The 20,858-nt window shown below is 38.4% G+C and overlaps 1 protein-coding gene across 2 annotated transcripts; it reads left to right on the top strand.

The window, feature by feature from the left end:
• The first annotated feature begins 1,340 nt into the window (after window positions 1–1,340).
• crmp1 (collapsin response mediator protein 1) lies at window positions 1,341–15,136 on the top strand. Of its 2 annotated transcripts, none has more exons than XM_032563618.1 (14): window positions 1,341–1,740; window positions 4,738–4,826; window positions 5,376–5,560; window positions 5,642–5,806; window positions 6,720–6,781; window positions 6,917–6,997; window positions 7,736–7,804; window positions 7,881–8,001; window positions 8,712–8,868; window positions 10,583–10,724; window positions 10,825–10,995; window positions 11,707–11,886; window positions 13,337–13,502; window positions 13,963–15,136. In XM_032563618.1, the coding sequence occupies exons 1-14, from the start codon at window positions 1,390–1,392 to the stop codon at window positions 14,052–14,054; spliced, it is 2,031 nt and encodes a 676-aa protein (XP_032419509.1). In that variant the 5' UTR covers window positions 1,341–1,389; the 3' UTR covers window positions 14,055–15,136. The 2 variants fall into 2 exon arrangements, with proteins under 2 accessions (XP_032419509.1, XP_032419511.1); XM_032563620.1 differs by lacking the exon at window positions 1,341–1,740 and adding an exon at window positions 2,959–3,713.
• The last annotated feature ends 5,722 nt before the right edge of the window (window positions 15,137–20,858 follow it).

Genomic DNA, 20,858 nt, shown 5'->3' with positions numbered 1-20,858 from the left:
GTGCTTCAAAGCTTGGCAACAGTTACTATTTAAGGAGATTTTATGGTTTAAGGTCAAACTGTGAATTTAATCAAGTGCAGCTCCGCCCCACAAAACACCAGTGGGTAAAAACTGATCCAGGACAAGTTGGGGGGAGATTTGATTCTCACACATGAATAAATGTTGCTAAACAATCTGAAGCATATTGGAAGATTAAAACCCAACAATTTTTACAGCCCTTTTCCCGCATACATGCTCACCATTCCCAAATTTGGAAAAGACAAAAGACAATATTTATCTAAGCGGTCATGTAGAGGAAAAAAAAATGCTGTAACTGCAGGGGAAAAATTATTTTCAAACATTTTTCTGGTAGCTCAAAAAACAGCTACCAGAAACCACACTTATAGAACATATGCAGCATTTTGGTGAAAACACGGATCTATTCTTTCTCAAGTAATAAAGCCCAATCCGTCTCTTCTTGACAGATCATTTACTCTCATGGTAGGGTTAGAGTTTAATGTAAACAACATGAAGTCATGGATCCATCTTGCCTTGAATCAATACTTCAGGTTGGTAGCATTGGTTTCATGGTGTGGGGGGTACTCTCTTGACATATTGGTGTCCCTTTATAGCCACAGTGTGCACATTTTCTGATGGCATTCAACAAGATAATATATCACAAGGTTCAAACCATCAACCCAATAGAGAAGCTGTGGAATGTGGTGGAACTGGAGATTTGCATCCTAGGTGTGATTCCAATAAATTTGCTGAACCTGTGTGGTTATCAACCCAGTACTGGCAAGGCGTACCTAATAAAATGGCCGAGGAGTGTATTTGTAACATTTAAAAGACTAAAACATTTGTTTTTGAAAGGAGGGTATTATTTATCAATCCTAAATTCTTATGGGCTTTAGGGTATTACAGACGACATCATTTGGAGTCAACAAAGCAGTAGAGTTATTTTTAACTCACTGCGGAATCTCCTCTTGAATGAACTTGACCTGCTCTCTGGTCACTTAAAGCAATCTAGCTGCACAGTGCGTACTCATCCAGAAAGCACATGGATCACTTCATCCCCCATTTTGCCCGCAGATATGGGTTAAACACATGCTTCTTTAATCCGCAACCCAAGAGAACAGGAGACCTCTGGTGCTTTTATTTATCTTCTCTATTTGGTTAATTCAAGTACCGAAACCAATAGTTGTTTTTAAACTGGAGAGCTTCACTATCACTGGTGTGTGTGGAAAAAATAAAAATAAAATATTCTAGTTAACAATTTCACACATCACAGCACTTAATGAGTGCGCCTGCCTGAAGAGGCGGGACCGTGACCCGCTTACAGACGTAAAAAAAAAAAGAGAAAAAAAAGCAGAATTGTCTCCGTCGCTTCAGACAGAAGAAGCCACCATCATGTCTGACTGCAGGAGGCAGTGGAACCGGGAGGATGAGCTGCCGGTCTACTTCGCCGGTCCGATCACCACCGGGCCGAACCAGCGCAAATCCTTCGGGATGTTCAGTTCCGTGGAAGGGGCGTTCGATAGCAAGACCATTGACTTCGACAACTACGCGGTGGGCAGGAAGGGGAGCCGCACCCCGAGAAGCGGGAGCCGGGAGAGGGTTTTGGAGACCGGTGACCCTGTGGGGAAGACACCCGGGGAGGCTCGAGAAGGATCGAGGAGCAGCCCGAGCGGGGAAGCAGATGATGCTCGGAGCGGCGTGGAAGTACGATTTACATCGGAGAAGGAAAGCCCTAATGAAATGGTATGGCGATAATTTGTGTTGCTTTTCACCAAATACAATTGACCAACATTAAATAGGCCGAAAGCACTTAATGCCTCTTAAAGTGCCTGGTGACCTATTGGTTCCTTACAGTATTTAGAAAAGCCATTTTTTTCAAGCAAGAAGAAATTTCAATCACTTTTATTTAGAAAAAAATAAATATATTCTCCTTATATTTTATTCTATGGTTCAATCTGCATAAATAATAAGCTATTTTCTGCATTGCAGTTTATTTTAGTGTACGCCTGCGTGGCTTTAAGAACCCTCCTCCCTCCTAAAAAGATGCAGGCTGCAGATAGAGGTGCTACATATGTGGTGCTGAAATGGACAGCGACATGGTACATTACCCCCCACGGTACTGTTTCTGTGTTGCCAGGCTGGGCAACTCGAGGTATTGCGTGAAATTTGTCAGTGCTCCGAGAAAAGACAGTGAAATGAAGTTGTCAAAGGACATGTTAGAAACCATGCAAGTTTTACATATAAGGAAAATCTTTATATATTGAAAGTTATTCTGATAGAGTCGCAATTTGAAGTTAATTTAACAGAATCTGTACATGGAAATCAAAATATGCATGTAGAGGAGAGCAAGGGAAAACCTAAAACGTATTTCTTTTAATACTTTCACAAAATAACTAAAAAAATATATATATTGTATAAATATTTTTTGTCCCATCTTCAAAACCTTCGCTACAAATAAAGGCTGACACTTTGCTGACCTACTTTTTTTTTTTTATTGTATTTTCTAAATTACAACCCAGCAAGTGGCAACAGCACAATCTGAATTACGTAGCATTTTATATAACATGGTTATGTATTGTTTTCCACATTTATTTGCAAACAGTAGCAGCTATTAATGAAATGCTGGATTCAGTGACTTAATAGACCACCAATAAAACAACCCGTAAATCTTCTGTAATTTCAAGTGGGAACAGTCTGAAAATTTGCAGATTTTCTGTAGCTATCATCTAGAGAAAGTACTGAAAGTAAACACTTCCTAGTTAGTAACTGCAATGTGAAGGATGTGTCTTACAATAATTCCACATTGGGATTTATCCTAACTGATTATAAATAAATTAGTGTGCAAAAGCTTTTTTTTTTTTTTTTAAATATGGATGCTTAAACTTTAACTACTACAAAACAAATTGTAAGAACATTTGGTTTTCATACTTAAATTTGGTTTTACAAAGTAATCATGTTTTCAAATATTACAATATTATGCACTGATTATGAATTAAACATTTAATGGCTAAATAGACCTTACATTCTGGAAAGAAGTAAAGTATCATGTGCTACTAACTTCATTGCAGTAGTTATTATACTATTATAGCAGTGTTAGCAGTTGTAAAAAGTGTTGCCAGACCCAAACCCCCATTGATTTGAGGAAAAATAAGTAAGTCAGTTGATATTCATCTGATTATCAAGTGATTTACCATGCAAAATACATTTTGTCTTGGAATCAATAACCTATCATTGACTCACTAGGTGTCAGTAAAATGCAGAATGTAAAGAGCTTAAGTATAACTATAAGAAACTTGAGAGAGTGTGGCGGACTATACAAGTGAGCCCCCGAAATGAAACGCTGCCCAGAGCCTCTTTCAGCCTTGGTCAGGCTCTGCTGTCAGGTGAGTTGTTGCGTGTAACTCCGTTGCCCGCACGCGCAAAGCCACGCTCGATCTCGTCACTCGATCTGTCACTCACGTGCGCAACGCAAGCAGACGCGGTCGGACGGTGGTGGCTTCACGGCTCTCCGTCTCTGCGTCCACCGAAACAATTAAGTCTAAACTAAGTCACAGTGAGAGAAAGTCAAAGGAGGCGCATCCATCCAGGACATATCCGGGGCTTCTGGACGCTGCCCGATCCGCTTTTGAGTTGGGCCGCCTGAGGGGGGCAGAGGAGACGGAGGGAGCATGTCTGAGAGCAGCTATCTGGGGAATAACTGCATCCCCCATCAGACGGTAAGAGACCTACAAATCCCCGCTACAAGGCAGAGAGGGGATTAAACTCTTAGTGAATGGCAAAGAACACCAGGGCCTTTTGTACAGTATATGTTGCTTCATTGCGAATTGAAGATATATAGCTGACAGTTTCCCCCTCTGTCTAATAAAGTACACTTCATAGTCTCTCTCTAGCTTGGATAGTGTTGCATAATCCTGTCGCTTGTGGGATTAAAGCAGCTGACGTGACGGGAAAGATCGAGAGCCGAAACCATGGAATAAAGTAAATCAGCTCTGGTGTGAGGCATCGTCCTATAACTGTATATGTCACACATTTGATCAAAACATGGGCTGTTATTATTTAGAGAGAGGATTTATTGTTCCTTTAAAAAATATAAAGGATGATATTCATGGAGGGTGTCGTCATGTGAAACCACGGGTAAATCACTGGTTACCATGGAGACCCAGCATCTTTTCATACTCTTGCCAGGCACCCTCCATTGTGGAACAGGGTGTTTACGCTAGTATGACCGGAAAAAAGCTTCTCTTGCATATTTCAAATTTTAAACCTTGATAATGAGTTCTTTCTTAAAGAGCTAAGGTTCTAGCTCCACCATGGGAAATAAAGCCTGTTAAATTGTGTTGTGTTTTAGATGCATATGGAACATATATTTTTTGGTTTGGGAATAAATGGTAAATGCATAGTCATACATAAATATTGTACCAGTTATTATCCAAAAAAACCAGAAGCACGTGATATTTGGAGAAGTAAAGTTTTTTTTGTCTTTTTTCGGAGCATTCAATAAAAGGCTTAAAAATTCTACAACTATTACATCAGACTTCAAATGGTTCAAGCCAAGCATTTTATCCATGTATAGCTCGTTTAGGGCATGCTTTTGTTGATCTTGTGTTGCACTGCATCAATTTTCCTATATACATAGCTGTTACATAAATGATTGCACAACACAGTATATCTAAATCCCAACACTTGTTTGAACCTCTCGTCTCTCCTCCTCCCTGTCTCTCTGATCTGCTCTTCCTGCAGGGTGAAAAGTTACTGATCAAAGGGGGTAGGGTTGTTAATGATGACCAGTCTTTCTACGCAGACGTTTACGTTGAGGATGGGATCATTCAGTATGTATCAAGGAACAATATCTTCAGTTGTCACTGCTTATTCTCTGTGTAGACTAATGGAGAGTGTAAGAATATTTACGCCTCTTGAATATTTCCATGTTATAACAATATAATCACCAGCTTAACCTCATATTCCCATCAAGAGCTGCGAATCTCTGAAGTGCATGCACAGTTACTATTGGCCTTTTGGTGCTTTTCTGATTAATGTTCTCCCTGCCATGCTGGGTGGAGATTCATACAGGTAGATTTGCAGTTCTGCCTTACCAATGTGTCGATTGAAGAGTGCTATGTGAGATTACCCACCAATTCTGACCGGCTTCCACGCCCCTGCAACTCCACAACATGATGCCGCCTCCATCATATGTCGCTGTATTTCCTTTTGTCTAACCAAAACCTGAGTAAAAATCAAGAAGTATGAGTACTTGCGATGCTCATAGGTTTCCGTAATGGGCTCGTGAAAGCCCATTACTTTTATGTACTGTCTTCATATGCCTGCTTTTCTCTTTCCTCGCCCTCATTCTTTTTTTCCCCTTCACACATCTTTTGCAGGCAGGTGGGGGAGAACCTGGCTGTTCCAGGTGGCGTTAAGGTGATAGAAGCCAATGGTCGTATGATAATACCAGGGGGAATAGACGTCAACACATGCCTGATGAAGTCCTATCTTGGCACGCAGCCTGTTGATGATTTCCTTCAGGGCACCAAAGCTGCACTTGCTGGCGGCACCACCATGATCAGTGAGTGTTGACATTTTCAGCTCAGCATATCACAAGGAGGTTAATTCCCATCATAACCGTTAATATTTCCCTCCTTTTCAGTGGATCACGTGACCCCTCAGCCCGGTGACAGTCTGCTGGAGGCGTTTGAGCACTGGCAGGAGGCTGCAGATAAAAAGGCTTGCTGTGACTACTCTCTGCACGTCGACATCCCCCAGTGGAACGAGAATGTTAAGGATGAGCTGGAACTGCTGGTGCAGGACAAAGGTATTCAGCTGATTTTGTTACTTTTTTATGATCTGTTACTGCAATTCTTCACATAATTCTTGGTTAGGAGACATTTCTCATAAACATCAGGGATCTATTTAGAAACAGTTCAGCTAAAATGCTCAATCCTCTTACAGTCAAGACACAGTGGAGATCTGAAGGTTTCAATCACAATGCTGCTTTAGTGGCACTGTGCAGCTTTTCTCGTAATCCTTTTTACTCTGCAAAGACAAACATTTTACTTTGCGTACAGCTGTAAAGCAGATCATCCAAAGTAATGTGTTGTGTTTCTTTTTAGTGAAGTTGTGCTGTATTATTAGGCCCATATGTTAGTCATAAATGATGCACCATAAATCTGATCAGAATGGATTAGGCATGAGCTAGAACAATAATTTTCAACTGTAATAGTTTTGAGTAAAAATAATATGTAATCACAGACACACAAATAGTATTTTTGCACAAAAATGTCAGACATTGTATAACACAATTAAACTACTTTTGTTAAATAACATAAAATGCGGAAATAATATGACCTGCCGATCATTGGGGTAATAATAATGTTATCTGTTATGTATTTTTTTAACCATATTTGTCTTAATAGAGCATTACCTAAGGTTTGTGGCTCTCCTTAGGTATTAAAGAAGCCCAGTTTGCTTTAATAGCAATACATAATGTTCAAATATATTGACAAACTTTGACTATTCATCTGTTTAAAACCATAATCAGGAACAAACCCTCAAAAATATCATGTTTTGTATGTTAGCAGCAGGGTAGGATTTTACTTTTTGAAGTGAATTACTGAACTAAGTTATCTTTTTGATGATATTATGATTTATTGATCTACCTGTATGTCGTAATTGTTGTTGTTGTTGTTCCCACCTGCTCACTATCAAACAATATCCTGTCTTGACAGGCATCAACTCCTTCCAGTTGTACATGGCTTATAAAGATTTGTACCAGATGACAGATTCTCAGGTAGGATTTCTAATTAATGACATAACCCAAATTAAATACTCACAAGTTCAGTAATGTATAAAATGTTTTTATTTTGTAGGTCTCCGAGTTTATAATACTTTATAACCTCCTTGTATTGTTTTTCTCTGTCTTCAGTTGTATGAGGCTTTCTCCTTTCTAAAGCAGCTGGGCGCTGTGGTGTTGGTTCATGCTGAAAACGGAGACCTGATTGAACAGGTGACTACTGCAGATTCTAGATTGCAGCCTCCCTCTCCCCTATAGCTGAGAAATACTCATGTTATGTAATTCACCATCTTTCAAAAGGAGAATCAGAGGATTATTTCTGCTACTATTGCTGCAGAGGATGGCAGGTTTTATCTTTGGCTGGCAGTAGTGCTGACTTTTAATATACTAATGATGATGATGTAATGGTGATTAAGATAGTAATGGTGATGGTTTTCACTGCTGCATGCTTATCACTGCATGCAGCAGTGATAAGAGTTGTAGCTAACAGTGTGATTTATAATAGGACAAACCAGTATTTTAAATGAATAAAAGAGCAATTATAAATATTATTTGCATGTTTGTCAACTCAATCGCCATACTGAGATGTTATATGAAACAAGTGGCATGTGGAGTAGAAACTATTCGAAGATAGTGTTGTCAGAAGCAAAGTTTTTGTCTCAAACTTCAATGCCTTTCTTATGTAATACAATTAAAACTGTCATTGGTACTTTTTGGTAACGACAGTCATCAAAATATAATGTTTGTTCAATAGTTGATTGCATGGTCTTTTCTTTATAACTTTGCAATTTTGTGGTTTTGTTATGTAAAGCACCTTGAACTGCCTTTCTGCTGAAATGTACTGTGCAAATAAACTTGATTGATTAATTGATTAAAAAGAACTTAGTACTCACTGCACAATGTTGTGAGTGGCAGGAGAGAATGTGAATAATTACAAATGTTGTGCTTCAGGAACAGAGAAAAATCTTGGAGATGGGAATTACTGGCCCTGAAGGCCATCCTCTGAGTCGACCTGAAGAGGTAATTTTTTTACTAGTATTAGTTCAGTGAACAGTCTCTCACTGAAAAACTCTAAAGTCTTTCTTTTTTCATAAAGCTGGAAGCTGAAGCAGTGTTTCGTGCCATTACTCTTGGAAACCGTGTGAATTGTCCCGTCTACATCACCAAAGTGATGAGCAAGAGTGCAGCCGACACTATCACTCAAGCCCGGAGGAAAGGTACACTTTTCTTTTATTTCATTTATTCTTATTTTCAGGTTATTACGGTCAGGTAGTAATGATTGTCATATCGTCTTTCATTACAACCACAAACGTCTATACATACCATGAGAATTTTATGTGATAGACTAACACTGGTGTGTAATTTAATTTCTGTTAATTTCTGTTTCTTGATGGAATCAGAATATGCTTAAAGAACATTAGTGAACAAACAGCATTATGAAAATGAAGATGTAGAAGAATATGCGTTTTGGGAAAAGAATATTGCATACCTTCCTGAACACATCCTCCCTAAATGTAAAACATGTTAGTGACAGCATCATGCCATGGAATCGGTTTAAATTGAATGGTTTAGATCAGGTTTCTCCAACTCTAGTTCCAACACCCCTGTAGACTCGAGCTGGATATTCCTAATTCAGATAAATGCATGTGTTACAAAGGCCTAACCAAAGGCCAGGCAACCGAGGAAGTGTTCTATTTTTCTTTAAAGATTTCTGCTAGTAATTTTCCATCCACTTCACAATTACACACTTTTTTGTGCTGCTCTGTCACATACATTCTCAGTGAAATAAAAAAGGAACTGTGTTTTACTGAAATTTAATGATAAAAGTTCAAAAGATGTATACACTTTTTAAGGGTACTGTAGTCTTAACACTAGCAGTATACCACTCGTTGCTCTCAAAAGTGTCTGCTTTTATCCTTCCTTAAAGGTTCTGTAGTTTTTGGGGAGCCGATCACAGCAAGCTTGGCAACCGATGGCTCTCATTATTGGAGCAAGAATTGGGCCAAGGCAGCTGCTTATGTGACATCTCCGCCACTGAGTCCTGATCCCACGACTCCAGACCACCTTCACACACTACTGGCCTGGTAAGAGGGAATCAGTTGTGATGCATTTTAATGGGCAGAGCTATTTGGTTTGTCTGGTTAGTAACGGTCTGCTTCATTTTCTTTTTTTAATATAAGACTTTACCACAATGTCAACTGTGCATTAATATGGTGACATAAAAAGAGATACCAAATTATTCTGGCATTATATTAAATATAAAGTGTATTATACTTAATATGCATTAAATACAGTATAATAGACATTATATTTAATGCCAGTGACAAACTGAAACAGATGCAGGAAAGGTGAAAACATGTGATGAGGCAAAGGGCAGGGATGATCAAGGTTAGTAAGACTTACTTATAAACATTAATTTCACTTAGAAATAGGTCAAACTGAAATACAATACAGAATATAGTATTATATAAAGTTAGAATCCCACTATAGGAAGGGGAAAAGGGCATGAGACGAAACCCACTTCTGCTCTCACCCCAGACATCCACACACCCACCAGCAACTTCCAGCTGCACACTTTTGTCTGTCCCCAATACCATAAATAGCACAGGGCCTAGAAGCTCTCATCATCTGTTGCCTTGGATACCAAGTGCCTCCCTCCTCCTCTTGTTTTCCCTCTTCTTCTTTCTTCCACACTGCTGTTATGCACTTCATGTGTATCTCCGGCTTCTTGAGGCAGTTCCATGCTGTCACTCTGATAGTGGGAAAAGAGTATATTCTTAGCTTCTTCATCAGAGACGAGAGTACTTTCTGCCATTTCTCAATGAGGACTATTATTGCTGTAATAAGCACTCTCTTGGCATTAGTATGCTGATCAAACAATAATCACTGTAATTAAGGGTTAAGTAATATGCCTGTCATCAGAGTTTTACTTTAAACCAAGTGCTCTGAGTTTGCTGTCTTGTGCAAAAAAAAAATAGATTAAGTAAGTGTTTGTGTTCTGCTGCTTCCAAAATAATATATATTTATGCATTAAATGATACTCTTGCTGTTGGCACTGCAGCTACATTGCACTATTCAGACTTGTTCAGCTGGCTGATTTTATGTTGCAAACCTCTTCCTGACATTCACTTAAATCAGAGGCTCTATGAGGACACCTGGTGGCCAACATACAAAAAAATTCCTCAATTTATGCGATGAATCAGCTTGAATTTGTGTATTCAGTGCACAGCAAAAGTATTCAAATCGCTTAAGGTTTTTCACATTTTGTCCCATCACAAATACAGACAAACATGTACTTTGTTGGAATTTAATGCAACACATCAAAACAAAGTGGTGTGTAATTGTAAAAATCCTGGGAAAATGACACATGGTTTTCAACATTTTTACAAATACAAATCTCAAAATGTGGCATTGATGTGTACTCAGCCCTCTTTTCTCTTACACACCTAAACAAAATCTACTACGACCAGCTTCCTCTCTACCTACAGTTCTGGATATTTAATCCCAGGATAAATTCAGGTATTGAACATTGGTGAACAAACAGTTGTGGAGTGATTTAAAGCAGAGCTAAAGTATATCCTAAGTTTTAATCTCTTTACTATTCAATTCATCATCAAAATGAAAAGTAAACATAGGACATATTGACACCTAGTTGTTCACAAAACTACCAGCTAAAATATATTGAAGCTTGCGACTCTAATGTGACAAAATGTGAAAGTGTTTAGGGCTGTGAATACTTTCAGAAGGAACACTACATTTCTGATTTTGTCCATCGATCTCTTTGCCTCCCTGTTACAGTGGGGACCTTCAGGTGGTGGGGAGCGCTCACTGTGCGTACAGCACTTCCCAGAAAGCAATTGGCAAAGAAGACTTCACCCTGATCCCAGAGGGGACCAACGGAGTCGAGGAGAGAATGGGTTTTGTCTGGGATAAGGCTGTGGTGAGCAATAACACCCTTTGTGTTTCAGTATATTCTTCACAACTGTAAGGTTTTTATTTTGTGTGTAACCTTCTTTAAATTCACCTATTTTCATACTAAGGCCATGGGAAAAATGGATGAAAACCAGTTTGTTGCAGTCACGTCAACCAATGCGGCAAAAATCTTCAATCTGTACCCACGTAAGGGACGCATAGCCGCAGGCTCTGATGCTGATATCGTCATATGGGACCCTGACAGTGTGAAAACCATCACAGCCAAACTGCAGCAATCAGTAAGAATATGAATAAATACCAAAAGATGTAAAAATACATACCTACTTGTCTCTAACTGAACAAAGTCTGATCCAGAAGTAGGAGACAGAGGTTAGATGTTTTTGTGGGGTTGAAAATGTTTTTAGTCTAAGCACCACGGATGCTTTAAAATGCATTCAAGGAAAACAAATTGAATTGGTTAAAGGAACTCTAAAGATGTCTGTACCTTTTCATTATTTAAGAAGGGAAATAGAAATTTAAACCGTCTGAACAGTAAGTTATCAGAAAATGTGGTTGCGACAGCTTTAGCAAGGGAAGTTCAGTTTATTCCTACTTAAATTGGGGTGCAATAAATATTTAATCGAAAACTATATAAAAGCCTGAAGGAAACAATACACTACAACTATGAAGCAAGAGTATTCTGTGGAAAATGTACTTTTTATAAGCTGCCTAAAATATTTCACCAGAACCCCTTTAAACATGCAAATCTGCTTTGAGCGGAGCAACACAATGCTGTTTTTAATGTATTCAGACTGCATGTTGGATCTTAAAAAGACCTCTTATCCTGAAGCCAGCCTGAGGGGTGAATGGAGTTGACTAATCCCCCATTCACCCCTCAACGTTCCCTGCATTAACACAATATCCCCTCCCCCCTATCGCTTTCACCCCTTTGTCAAAATGCATGCTTTAAAGCAAGATGGAAGACATTCCTTTTTTCTTTTCCAATACAGGCTGCAGAATACAACATCTTTGAGGGTCTGGAGTGCCGTGGTGGCCCAGCACTGGTGATGACTCACGGTCGGATAGTTTACGAAGGGGGCAAACTACAGGCTCAACAGGGCACTGGCCGGTTTCTGCCACGCAAGCCCTTCCCTGACTATGCTTACCAGCGGGTCAAGTGTAGGAATCAGGTAAAATATAGAGCTTTAAAAGGAATAGCATTCATTATACATTGATTGCATCTTAAGCACTGTAAGTACGGCATTACATCTCCACAGTGGCAGGCCGTGCATTTCACGCCTAGGCCTTCAGTAGTGCTCCGTCTGAATCAATCCAACCCTCAATAACTATTTTATGGCTATAAAACTTCTACTGCAGGTACAGCTGCGACACACATAAAAAAAGCATCAAAAATAACCTGATAAAATTGCAATATTATTTAGGAATATAGCAACATTTTACTCACCAAAAATCCTGATTATTTGTACACAAAATCCATCCTCCTTTCTTTCCTCAAGAAGATTTCAATTACTCTGTTGTGCAGATTATCCGTGCGTTTCAGTTCCATGAAGAAGTCCTTTTCTATCGCCATCGAAGCTAATGCTGAAAGTCGAGCCTGCCCTGTCGTATTTCTGGCATAAGTTTTAGTTAGTAGACTGAAAGTGGCGGACAAATCCTTTTCCCGGTTGTGACAGGCTCGCTAGCTTCGGAGTTGCCCGACCTTGCTTAACAATGTCCAGCTTTTCTTGAAAAGTCCGTCTTGAAAATGGCTTTGACAGTAAATCTCCAACCAAATCCATTTCTTCTCCTCCTTCACCCATTGTGGGTTGACAAAACAGCTATTAAATCAACACAACAATATCTTTGCTTGTGCAGCTCGCTACAGATGCAGTTTGCTAGCTCTGGCTAGTACACGCTTTGACTAGCCAATCAGAGCGTGTGAATACGCTGACGTTACGCCTGCTAGAGGGCCTTGGTGTCGCCAACTCAAAATCTGATTGGTTGAAGCAACAGTTTGATTGACATTTATTTTATGCTACAGGGCCCGCAGAACTGATTGTGAAGGCCTCCAGGCAGATTTCTTTGACCCTGGCAACAAATAGTGGCTGAAATGTGATTGGTTAAATGCTTAAATATGAAAATACACGTCTGGAAGCAGCGCAACCAGGGGGCTAGCAATGAAAGGAAGTGGACAGACCATTTGGAATTATTTAATACGTATTCATGGACAAAATATAATTAACATCTGTCTGTGATTCAGATATTTTTAGGCCGGCAGAGAAGGCCTTGCAGGCCCTGACGGCCCACCACTGCATCTCCATTCAAAATGTTTTAGTGTGCTTTGCTATGCAGGGACGAGACAAGAACTAAGACATGCTAACATTAAGATAATAAAATCTGCTGAATTTGGTGTGTGCAATTTGAAGTAGTAACTTTTTGCATTATTTTAGACTAGCATATTTATGGTAATCAGAAAATGCCATGGTTTACTCAGTGATCTTCAGATTAATACATAAAGGAAATGCAAAGAAATATACCACTGCAGTGTTTTGATTAACTGTATCATGTAGAGTGATTTTGAGTAATTAACAGTTTTCCCTGTCCTAGATTTCCTAATTTTTGAGGATATTTCTCCAATAGGTAAAGAGCAAACAGGGTGTCACCCGAGGGATATATGATGGCCCTGTGTACGATGTTGTTCCTACACCCAAATACATCACCCCCTCTCCGTCTGCTAAGACTTCACCCACCTCTCACCAACCACCACCGATACGCAACCTTCACCAATCCAACTTCAGCCTTTCAGGTCCAATAAATAACAATTCTATATCTTTTATACAGAATTTTTTGTAAGTGAAGTTGTAAGCAGCGAACAGCTAATTAAATGGAATTCCTGATTTAGTTGATTTTAGCTATTTAAAACAACTCAAATGTTTATGAGTGGGAGATACAATATATTAACTATTTCCTTTTATAGATGTTTTCTCAGTGAAACAACAGAAATAATGGAGGCTATCAGTTTTATCTATCCAGTTTTTTAAATTGTGTTGGGCCGGTTTCTATACAAAATAGAAACTTAATATTACACAAGCTATATTGAGTTAGCGCTAACTCACTGTGATGGCATACATAAACTGTCGGTAAATTGATAGGTTATTGATAATTACTGGACAGAAGTCCGCTTAATAAAAAACTTGTCTAAACTGTTAAGATTTTGATTTTTGTAGCTAATATATATATTTTAATTTGTCTGTTTTTTACCGTAGGTGCTCAGATTGACGACAACATCCCTCGTAGGTCTGGCCACCGCATAGTAGCACCCCCTGGTGGTCGCTCCAATATCACCAGCCTTGGCTAAAGGCTTGGCTCTACATAAGTCACTGCTGGTTTGGGATTTCACCTTTTGAGAATGCGTGAGTGTAAAAGTATGACTGCCACAAAATATTACCTTTTTGTCCACTCCATAATTGTTGTTTTTACAGCTTCGCACTAAATTTAAGAGTGTATGATTCACAATCAGGCACCCTATTTAAAATCCTTTTTCACGAGAAACTTAACACTAGTAACTCTAGTCATGATATCGTTTTACTTGTCCTTTTAAGCACTACTTTCTCTTTATACTTCCTTACTGTCCACATCTTAATTGGCAAGTCTGCTCTGACATGGTGCTACTTTTCCACCACCAGGTGGACTGCAGAAGATCTAACTTATTTTGTATTTTATCTGTTCTCAGTTTGAACACATTTAGATAATTTATTTTAGTTTAACTAAAAAAAAAAATCTGTTTTACATAGGTTGTTGCATGGACAAATCCTTAAATGTTGCACTACTTGTTAATTGTGGCAACACATTACACATGAAACTGCACTAGAAGCACATTTGTATTCAACAGCACAAACATATTTGTATACTGGAAAATGTAGATGCTTTAATGATGTAATCACATTCACTGTGGCTGCTTCCAGATCCAAAACATAGGCTTCACTGGGAAGCTCTTGCAACTGCAATAAAAACAAAGTGAGCGTCCTCCACCAGATACGCTATGCAAATGTGTTAATGTTCTCCAATAAAAGGTAAAGTAGCTCAGTGGCTGAATGAAAGCTACTGTAGAGTTCAGCTCTAGACTCGTGTACCAACATAACAGGCTTCCTCAGCAAATACTTGATGTTGTTTGTGAGTTTCCCGCCAATCACTGTTGCCAGGAATGGATCATTGTTATAATAAACCCTGAGCTCAAAGCTGTAAAAAGGGCTTCAGAAACCTTCCTTGCTCTTTCAATCAATTTTTGTGATCTGTTTATACTTCTTTTGATTAATTCTAGGTGTTTTCTTTGTTTTGTTACATTCAGTGTTTTGGATGTGCTCAATTTTTCTTGTTATGCTCCAATGTGTCTGTGGGTACCACTTATTATAAATAAAGACTGCACTGTTGTCAAAACCAGTTGTGAAAAAATTCTTATGAGCATTATTAAATAAAATAAAATAAACATTTAAATTCCATTATGGCAACCCAAAACAAGTGTACAGTGACCAAATATTCTATTTGATCAAATAACAGGTTTTGGTGGTTTAAAATAAGGTTACTCAACTTCTCATGCTCATGGATGTACTTCTCCACAGGGAACCTTTCTTATACTTTAAACCAGTGGCAGTTTTTAATCTGTGCAAAGTGACTGTCTGTTTAGGGTGGCATTCTCTTGGGGTTGGCATGGACAACTTTAAGAAAATATTGTTTCACATCACGGCTGGTAAATTATGCTGGAGTGTTTGTATGATCTTAAGTTTTCACTCTGGTGCCATGGAAAATTATATTCTGCTTCACTCCGTGGATCTGTTTGGCATTTTATACTCTCTGGATTTGATCTAAGTTTTCTTTACTGGGATATTTCTGAGTTATTCTAACGCATAGGCACATTAAAACACCTATTTTCTGTTTCTGCATGTATTACGTTTGGGAGCCTTTCACGCTTCATATTTGTTGTCTCTGCGTTTGTAAGAAATTGCTAGCTTAGGATTAACTTCAGCACTACTGAGGCTACCCTTCTATTTCTCCTGTTGTTTCTCTGTTTTCTCCCCCGCTCTTCCTATAACTAACACATTTTTTCATGTTTTCTTTTTCTTTATTTTTAGGAACAACCTTCACAACATTAACCCATACATTATTTCTGGAGGATAACAGTTAGTCATTCAGTCCAAGCTTCTGTTGAAACTTTCAGTCTGAAGAAATAACCTATGAGATTAAATTTGAGATCAATTTTTATGTTCTCCAAGGATTTGTGTTCACAGTATCCTAATAAACTGCATACCTGGGGCCTATAGAATGATAGTACACAATTCAGAGCTTTGACAAAAAATTTTTCAGTGTACATTTTGAAATAAATACATGTTTTCAGGAGTAAAAGCATAATATTCTTGGGCTATTCAAATGTTCTCACACGTACATTTGCCTTTGCGTAAGTGATCCGACTCTTCATTTTTTTTCCTTCTGGCAGCAGGTGGTTTAACGTCTTCCTGGATTTCCTCTACATGCTTGGCACACCTTTCCTTTGGAAGTTTCTCAGACTCTGCTTGCCAGAATCATTTAAGCTCCAGCAGACTGGCTGGGAAACATCAGCGCACAGCTATTTTAAAACCATTTGATATAATCCTTTTATATTAGAAGACTTATTACAAGAATATCCTGACAGAGACAGACTTCAGCTCAATCACAAATGGTCACAAAGAAATACAAGAATATTTCAATCTGGAGAGACTCAGACGGAGATAAGAAGACAATTAGAAGAGTTTATTGACAAACAGAATTTAAAGTCTTTGGCGCTCGGGCACCGGCTGGGGATAACGGTTATCGCAGCGTTAGCGATAGGCTTCAGATGAGCATTCCCGATGCTGTTAGGAACGTCATCCCCCAGGGCCGGGCACTGGTGGTGGAGGTTGAAGAAGGGTGCGGGCCTCAGGACCGGGCGAATGGAGGAGAAGGGGTGGTGGTGGGTTGAGCTCGGCTGGAGAGCGAAGGACGCCATGAATGAAGGTCCTTATCAGCTGGGACTTGGTCGATGATTGGACGTGACGTGGCTTGGTCCAGCGTTGATAGGTCGACGATTGTGGGCAGGTCGCTTCAATTAATGGGTCCCGGTGGGGATAAAAGAGTCTTCCAGTTTGAATTTGCGCCTAGGCTTCATTACACAGGTAGTGATGCATGAATATGTGTATGTGAACATTAACAGCAGCAAAACATTAATACTTTAAATGGATCTCTCTGTGAACCCAGTTATATATTGTTGTCACAGTAAATAACAGCAAAGACTGAACAAATATTACCAAATGGAATTTAATGAAATGACTGAAATAGTTTGTGAACAATTCCCAAAAAAATGGCATCATTAACAAATAACCAAAATTGATGTAATATGGCGACTCTAACTTAAACATTCCTTTTTTATGTTGATTGATCAAATGGACACACATATTGTTCTGGTACATGTTGACAAGAGTACAATATCTTGGAGAGAGAACACTTTCCTGACATTTTGTCTTCAGATATGGAAGTTTTGTTCAGAACAAGCAACCCGCTTGACATTTTAAGAGATCACAGGTTTGTGCTCAGTGCATTAATTTTATATTCCATGTAAGTAGAGGAACAAAAACTTTCCGGTTCAGAATAGTAGGTATTCTGCCTTTTCTTATCTCTTGCAAACTTCACTGCATTTATTCTACCTATTGTGTTCTGGACTTCTTCACTCTTCCTCCAGACAACAGGAACTTGATTTTCTAAGTGAAAAGCGAATTTTACTTTTATCATAAAAGAAAACTTTGGTCAACTGAACACCAGTAAGGTTATTTTTCTTCCCAGCAGACAGGGTTAAGAATAAATCACTAGCTGTTTGCAGTGACTCCAGCAACTCCAGACTGGAATTTGGTTTACAATCCTTCACAGCTGTGATGATCCATGTTGCCTTTTCACCTTTTTCAAAATTTTTCTTCCACTCAACTTTTGATTATTAGACTATTTTCATGTGGCGGTATTTGCAAAAAAAGGTCCTTACCACCTCCTTGGCTTATCCTCCTGTTTCACATTGACAACTGCAGTATTCCTTTTGATTTTGTAGGAGTAGCAGGTCAGAATGTAATATTTATAAGTGCTTGTTCTATTTTCTTATGTAGCCTAATTTTCTGAGAAACTGAATTGTGAGGTTTTATTTTGCTGTAAGCCATAGTTTTGAAAACATAACTTTCCAGCATAATTCCAGATTAGTTCATGTTTAAGACAACAGAAGAACAAAACATGTTTTTGGATAAAACAGGGCTTATTCTATTCTATTGGGGGTTAAAAACACATTTTCATTTGTAATTTTCTTTCTTTTAGCGCTTGCTGAATTTAAGCTGTAAAAGAGAGTGCTAGACTGAAAGATTTTCATGTGCCTTTTAGTGCAGAATGGCTTCTGTCTGGCCACTGTACCATAAAGGCCTGATGGGTGTGAGCGCTCCTATCTCAGCAGAGTACCTCTGGACCTCATTTATGATGGCCATTATTGGCTTGCCAAAGCCTCTTATATCCTCCTGTTCAGGTTGGCTGAGCTGCCAGATCTAAGAAATCTGTTGGAGGTTTCAACTTATTTCCCCATGAGAGACCTGCTGCACTCTTCAACAACTTCCATCACTATAAAAGGTTTTTGTATCCTCTTGAACATTCAGATGAAATTGTCTCAACTACATAAGTACTGTATGTCTCCTGGTTACTTAAGTAATTAAATCAGGATCCAGTTGACAAATCCTGTTTATGAGCTCCATAGCTCAGCAATGATATGCAATAGAGAGACTGAATACTAATAAAAAGCTCTTAAACATGTTTCTGCTTTATCTGTGATATAAAAAGGCTATTGGGAAAACTGTATGTACTCTGAAATAACAAAATATGAAAACCATTTTAATAGTAAAAGCTATAATCTAATTCCGGATCAGGTTTTGTTTCTGTCATTTTTTTCAATGTATATTTTTCCCTGGCCCTAATGCCAATGTACTTCATCTTTTACCAGAACTCTCATTTGGATAGTCTGCGCTCTGCATCCATCTATGAGGTTATTGTACGGACGTCAACATCAGACTTGAAGCGTTACTGCCAAATTATCTTTCAGTCCTTCAAGGCTTTGAAGGTTCTGGGAAGATGCACGGCCTTGGCAGAGACTGCACTTCATATTTATTGGCTACCATGGGAAAGAAATGTCAGAGAAATTCATCTTTTATTGCAGTGGTGTAATCCACTGAAAAACTTTGCAAATTCCAACTTCTGCTTTTACTCAGTGGAAAAAAGTAAAAATTTAAGGAACTACTGCTCACCTCTAACACAATTGTGGATATACGTAAGTCCCTTTAATAAAAGTAATTACAGTTTTTTTTGTGTGTGTGTGCACAATTTACTCTTTCTTTTAACTTAGGGCAATAATGTCACCACTCACAGATATACAGACAGCTCTTAGGCTTTACGTTTCTAAAAATTATTCTTTTGGTAAATTTGAGCATTATAAAAGTATTCATAAGCATTTTAAATTTCTACATGTTGTCACACTATAACCACAAACCTTAATGTATTTTTATTAAGATTTTATGTGACATTAAAAATGAAAAAGAAAGGTCTGAAAGAAGGCAAGTCTTTAAAACACAGCATCATGGATGAAATGCAAGATGGCATCAGAGAGACAACAAGATTATATGACAGCCCACTCAGTGGCATTGGTTCTGTTTTCAAATCTAAACTGCTCACTGAAGAGCGCGAGAGAGGAGAGCGACTGAAACCAATGGAATGAATAAATCAGAAAATGAACAAGAGAAGTGGGTGGAATAGTAGACCGAGCACTTCTAGTGTTTAATGAATGTAGTTCATTCAACGTCGACTCAGCCATTTTCACATTCAGCTTTTTACTTTGCTCTTTGTTTTCCGTGAAAATGAACTTATTTCTCCTTATATTTAAACTTTCTGTGTCATCTTATGCAAATCAGTTCAGATTTTATTAAAATATTCCTTACCCATTTCTTGCCCAATGATTTAAACCTAAACATTCAGATGCTTGTAATAAGGAACTAAAGAATGAAACAGAATTGTTAAATCATTCACCCTACTTGAAAGTAATTATTTTGCTTCCGCTTACTATGCGTTACTTTACATTCATCCACTCTAACATGACAAAATGTGAGAAAGTTTTAGGTTTATGAAAACTTTTGCCATTGATGTTCTTATCTGCAAACAGTGTAGCAATTTATTTGATCTGGCTGTTTAAATTCATAGACTTGACAGGGAAATATGCATTTTGAACAGAAAATGTCGGTGGTGATTATGTGAGCAAAGTATATTTATACCTTTAAGTGCAATGGACTTGAGATATAAAACATATTTGTAGATATGGTAAGCATGGTCAGGTTTCCAATTTTTTTCTATTGAGACTATTGTATGATATAAGATGTAATTACTAGGTGTGTATTTCTTCCTAACTTTCCCTTTGTACTGTTTGGGAAAAGCTCTTTCCTGGTTTCTGGTGCAGATGAACTGACTACATCATCAGCACCTCCACAGGCAGCAGCAGAGATCTGCATCCCGCCATCTGCTCCGAGAGCAAATAAAAAAAACAAACAAAAAACAATATGGAGCTTTTGAGGTGAAATTATGTGCGTCGTCTTATTGCAGCAGAACATGAAACAACATTGTGTAGAGGAATAATGTTTCCAAGAGAAGAGGGAGAGAATGCCATATTAATAATAGAATGCCCTTTTTATCCTTTGAAACACAGAAAAAACGCTGCTTAAAAAAAAAAAAAAGAACAGGTGCATGACTGCCTACTGGTAAATCATAGAGTTTGTTGTGCTGTTTTCTTCCCAGTCATGTCATCAACTTGGGCATCTGTGCACATCTGAGCAGCTTCTAGTTATATGCTAGAAATAAAATTATTTCTCTTCCGAATTTAACAAACTATGAGTATTAACCATCCAAAAACTAGTAATATGATTGAAACTATATTTCTGTCTGTTGCTCAGTCAGATCATATATTTAGTGTCTCTCAATGGATTTGTGTCTAAGGATGGTGCAGATTGGCTTTTTTGTCTGTGGCTTTATATCACCTATACAGATTTTTATATTACATATCTTAAAGAGTTTGAAGAGTTGTAATAATTCA

This window comes from Xiphophorus hellerii, chromosome 5 (genome assembly GCF_003331165.1).
Source record: "Xiphophorus hellerii strain 12219 chromosome 5, Xiphophorus_hellerii-4.1, whole genome shotgun sequence".
In the NCBI taxonomy this organism is placed as follows: Eukaryota; Metazoa; Chordata; class Actinopteri; order Cyprinodontiformes; family Poeciliidae; genus Xiphophorus; species Xiphophorus hellerii.
This window is presented reverse-complemented; position numbering and strand designations above follow the sequence as displayed.

Bases quoted from the DNA above. Each gene is read 5' to 3' on its own strand.
- crmp1 (XM_032563618.1), top strand. From the start codon at position 1,390: ATGTCTGACTGCAGGAGGCAGTGGAACCGGGAGGATGAGCTGCCGGTC. The intron at 8,869-10,582 runs GTAAGAGGGAAT...TCCCTGTTACAG, and splicing joins CTTCACACACTACTGGCCTG to TGGGGACCTTCAGGTGGTGG. The intron at 10,996-11,706 runs GTAAGAATATGA...TTTCCAATACAG, and splicing joins CAGCCAAACTGCAGCAATCA to GCTGCAGAATACAACATCTT.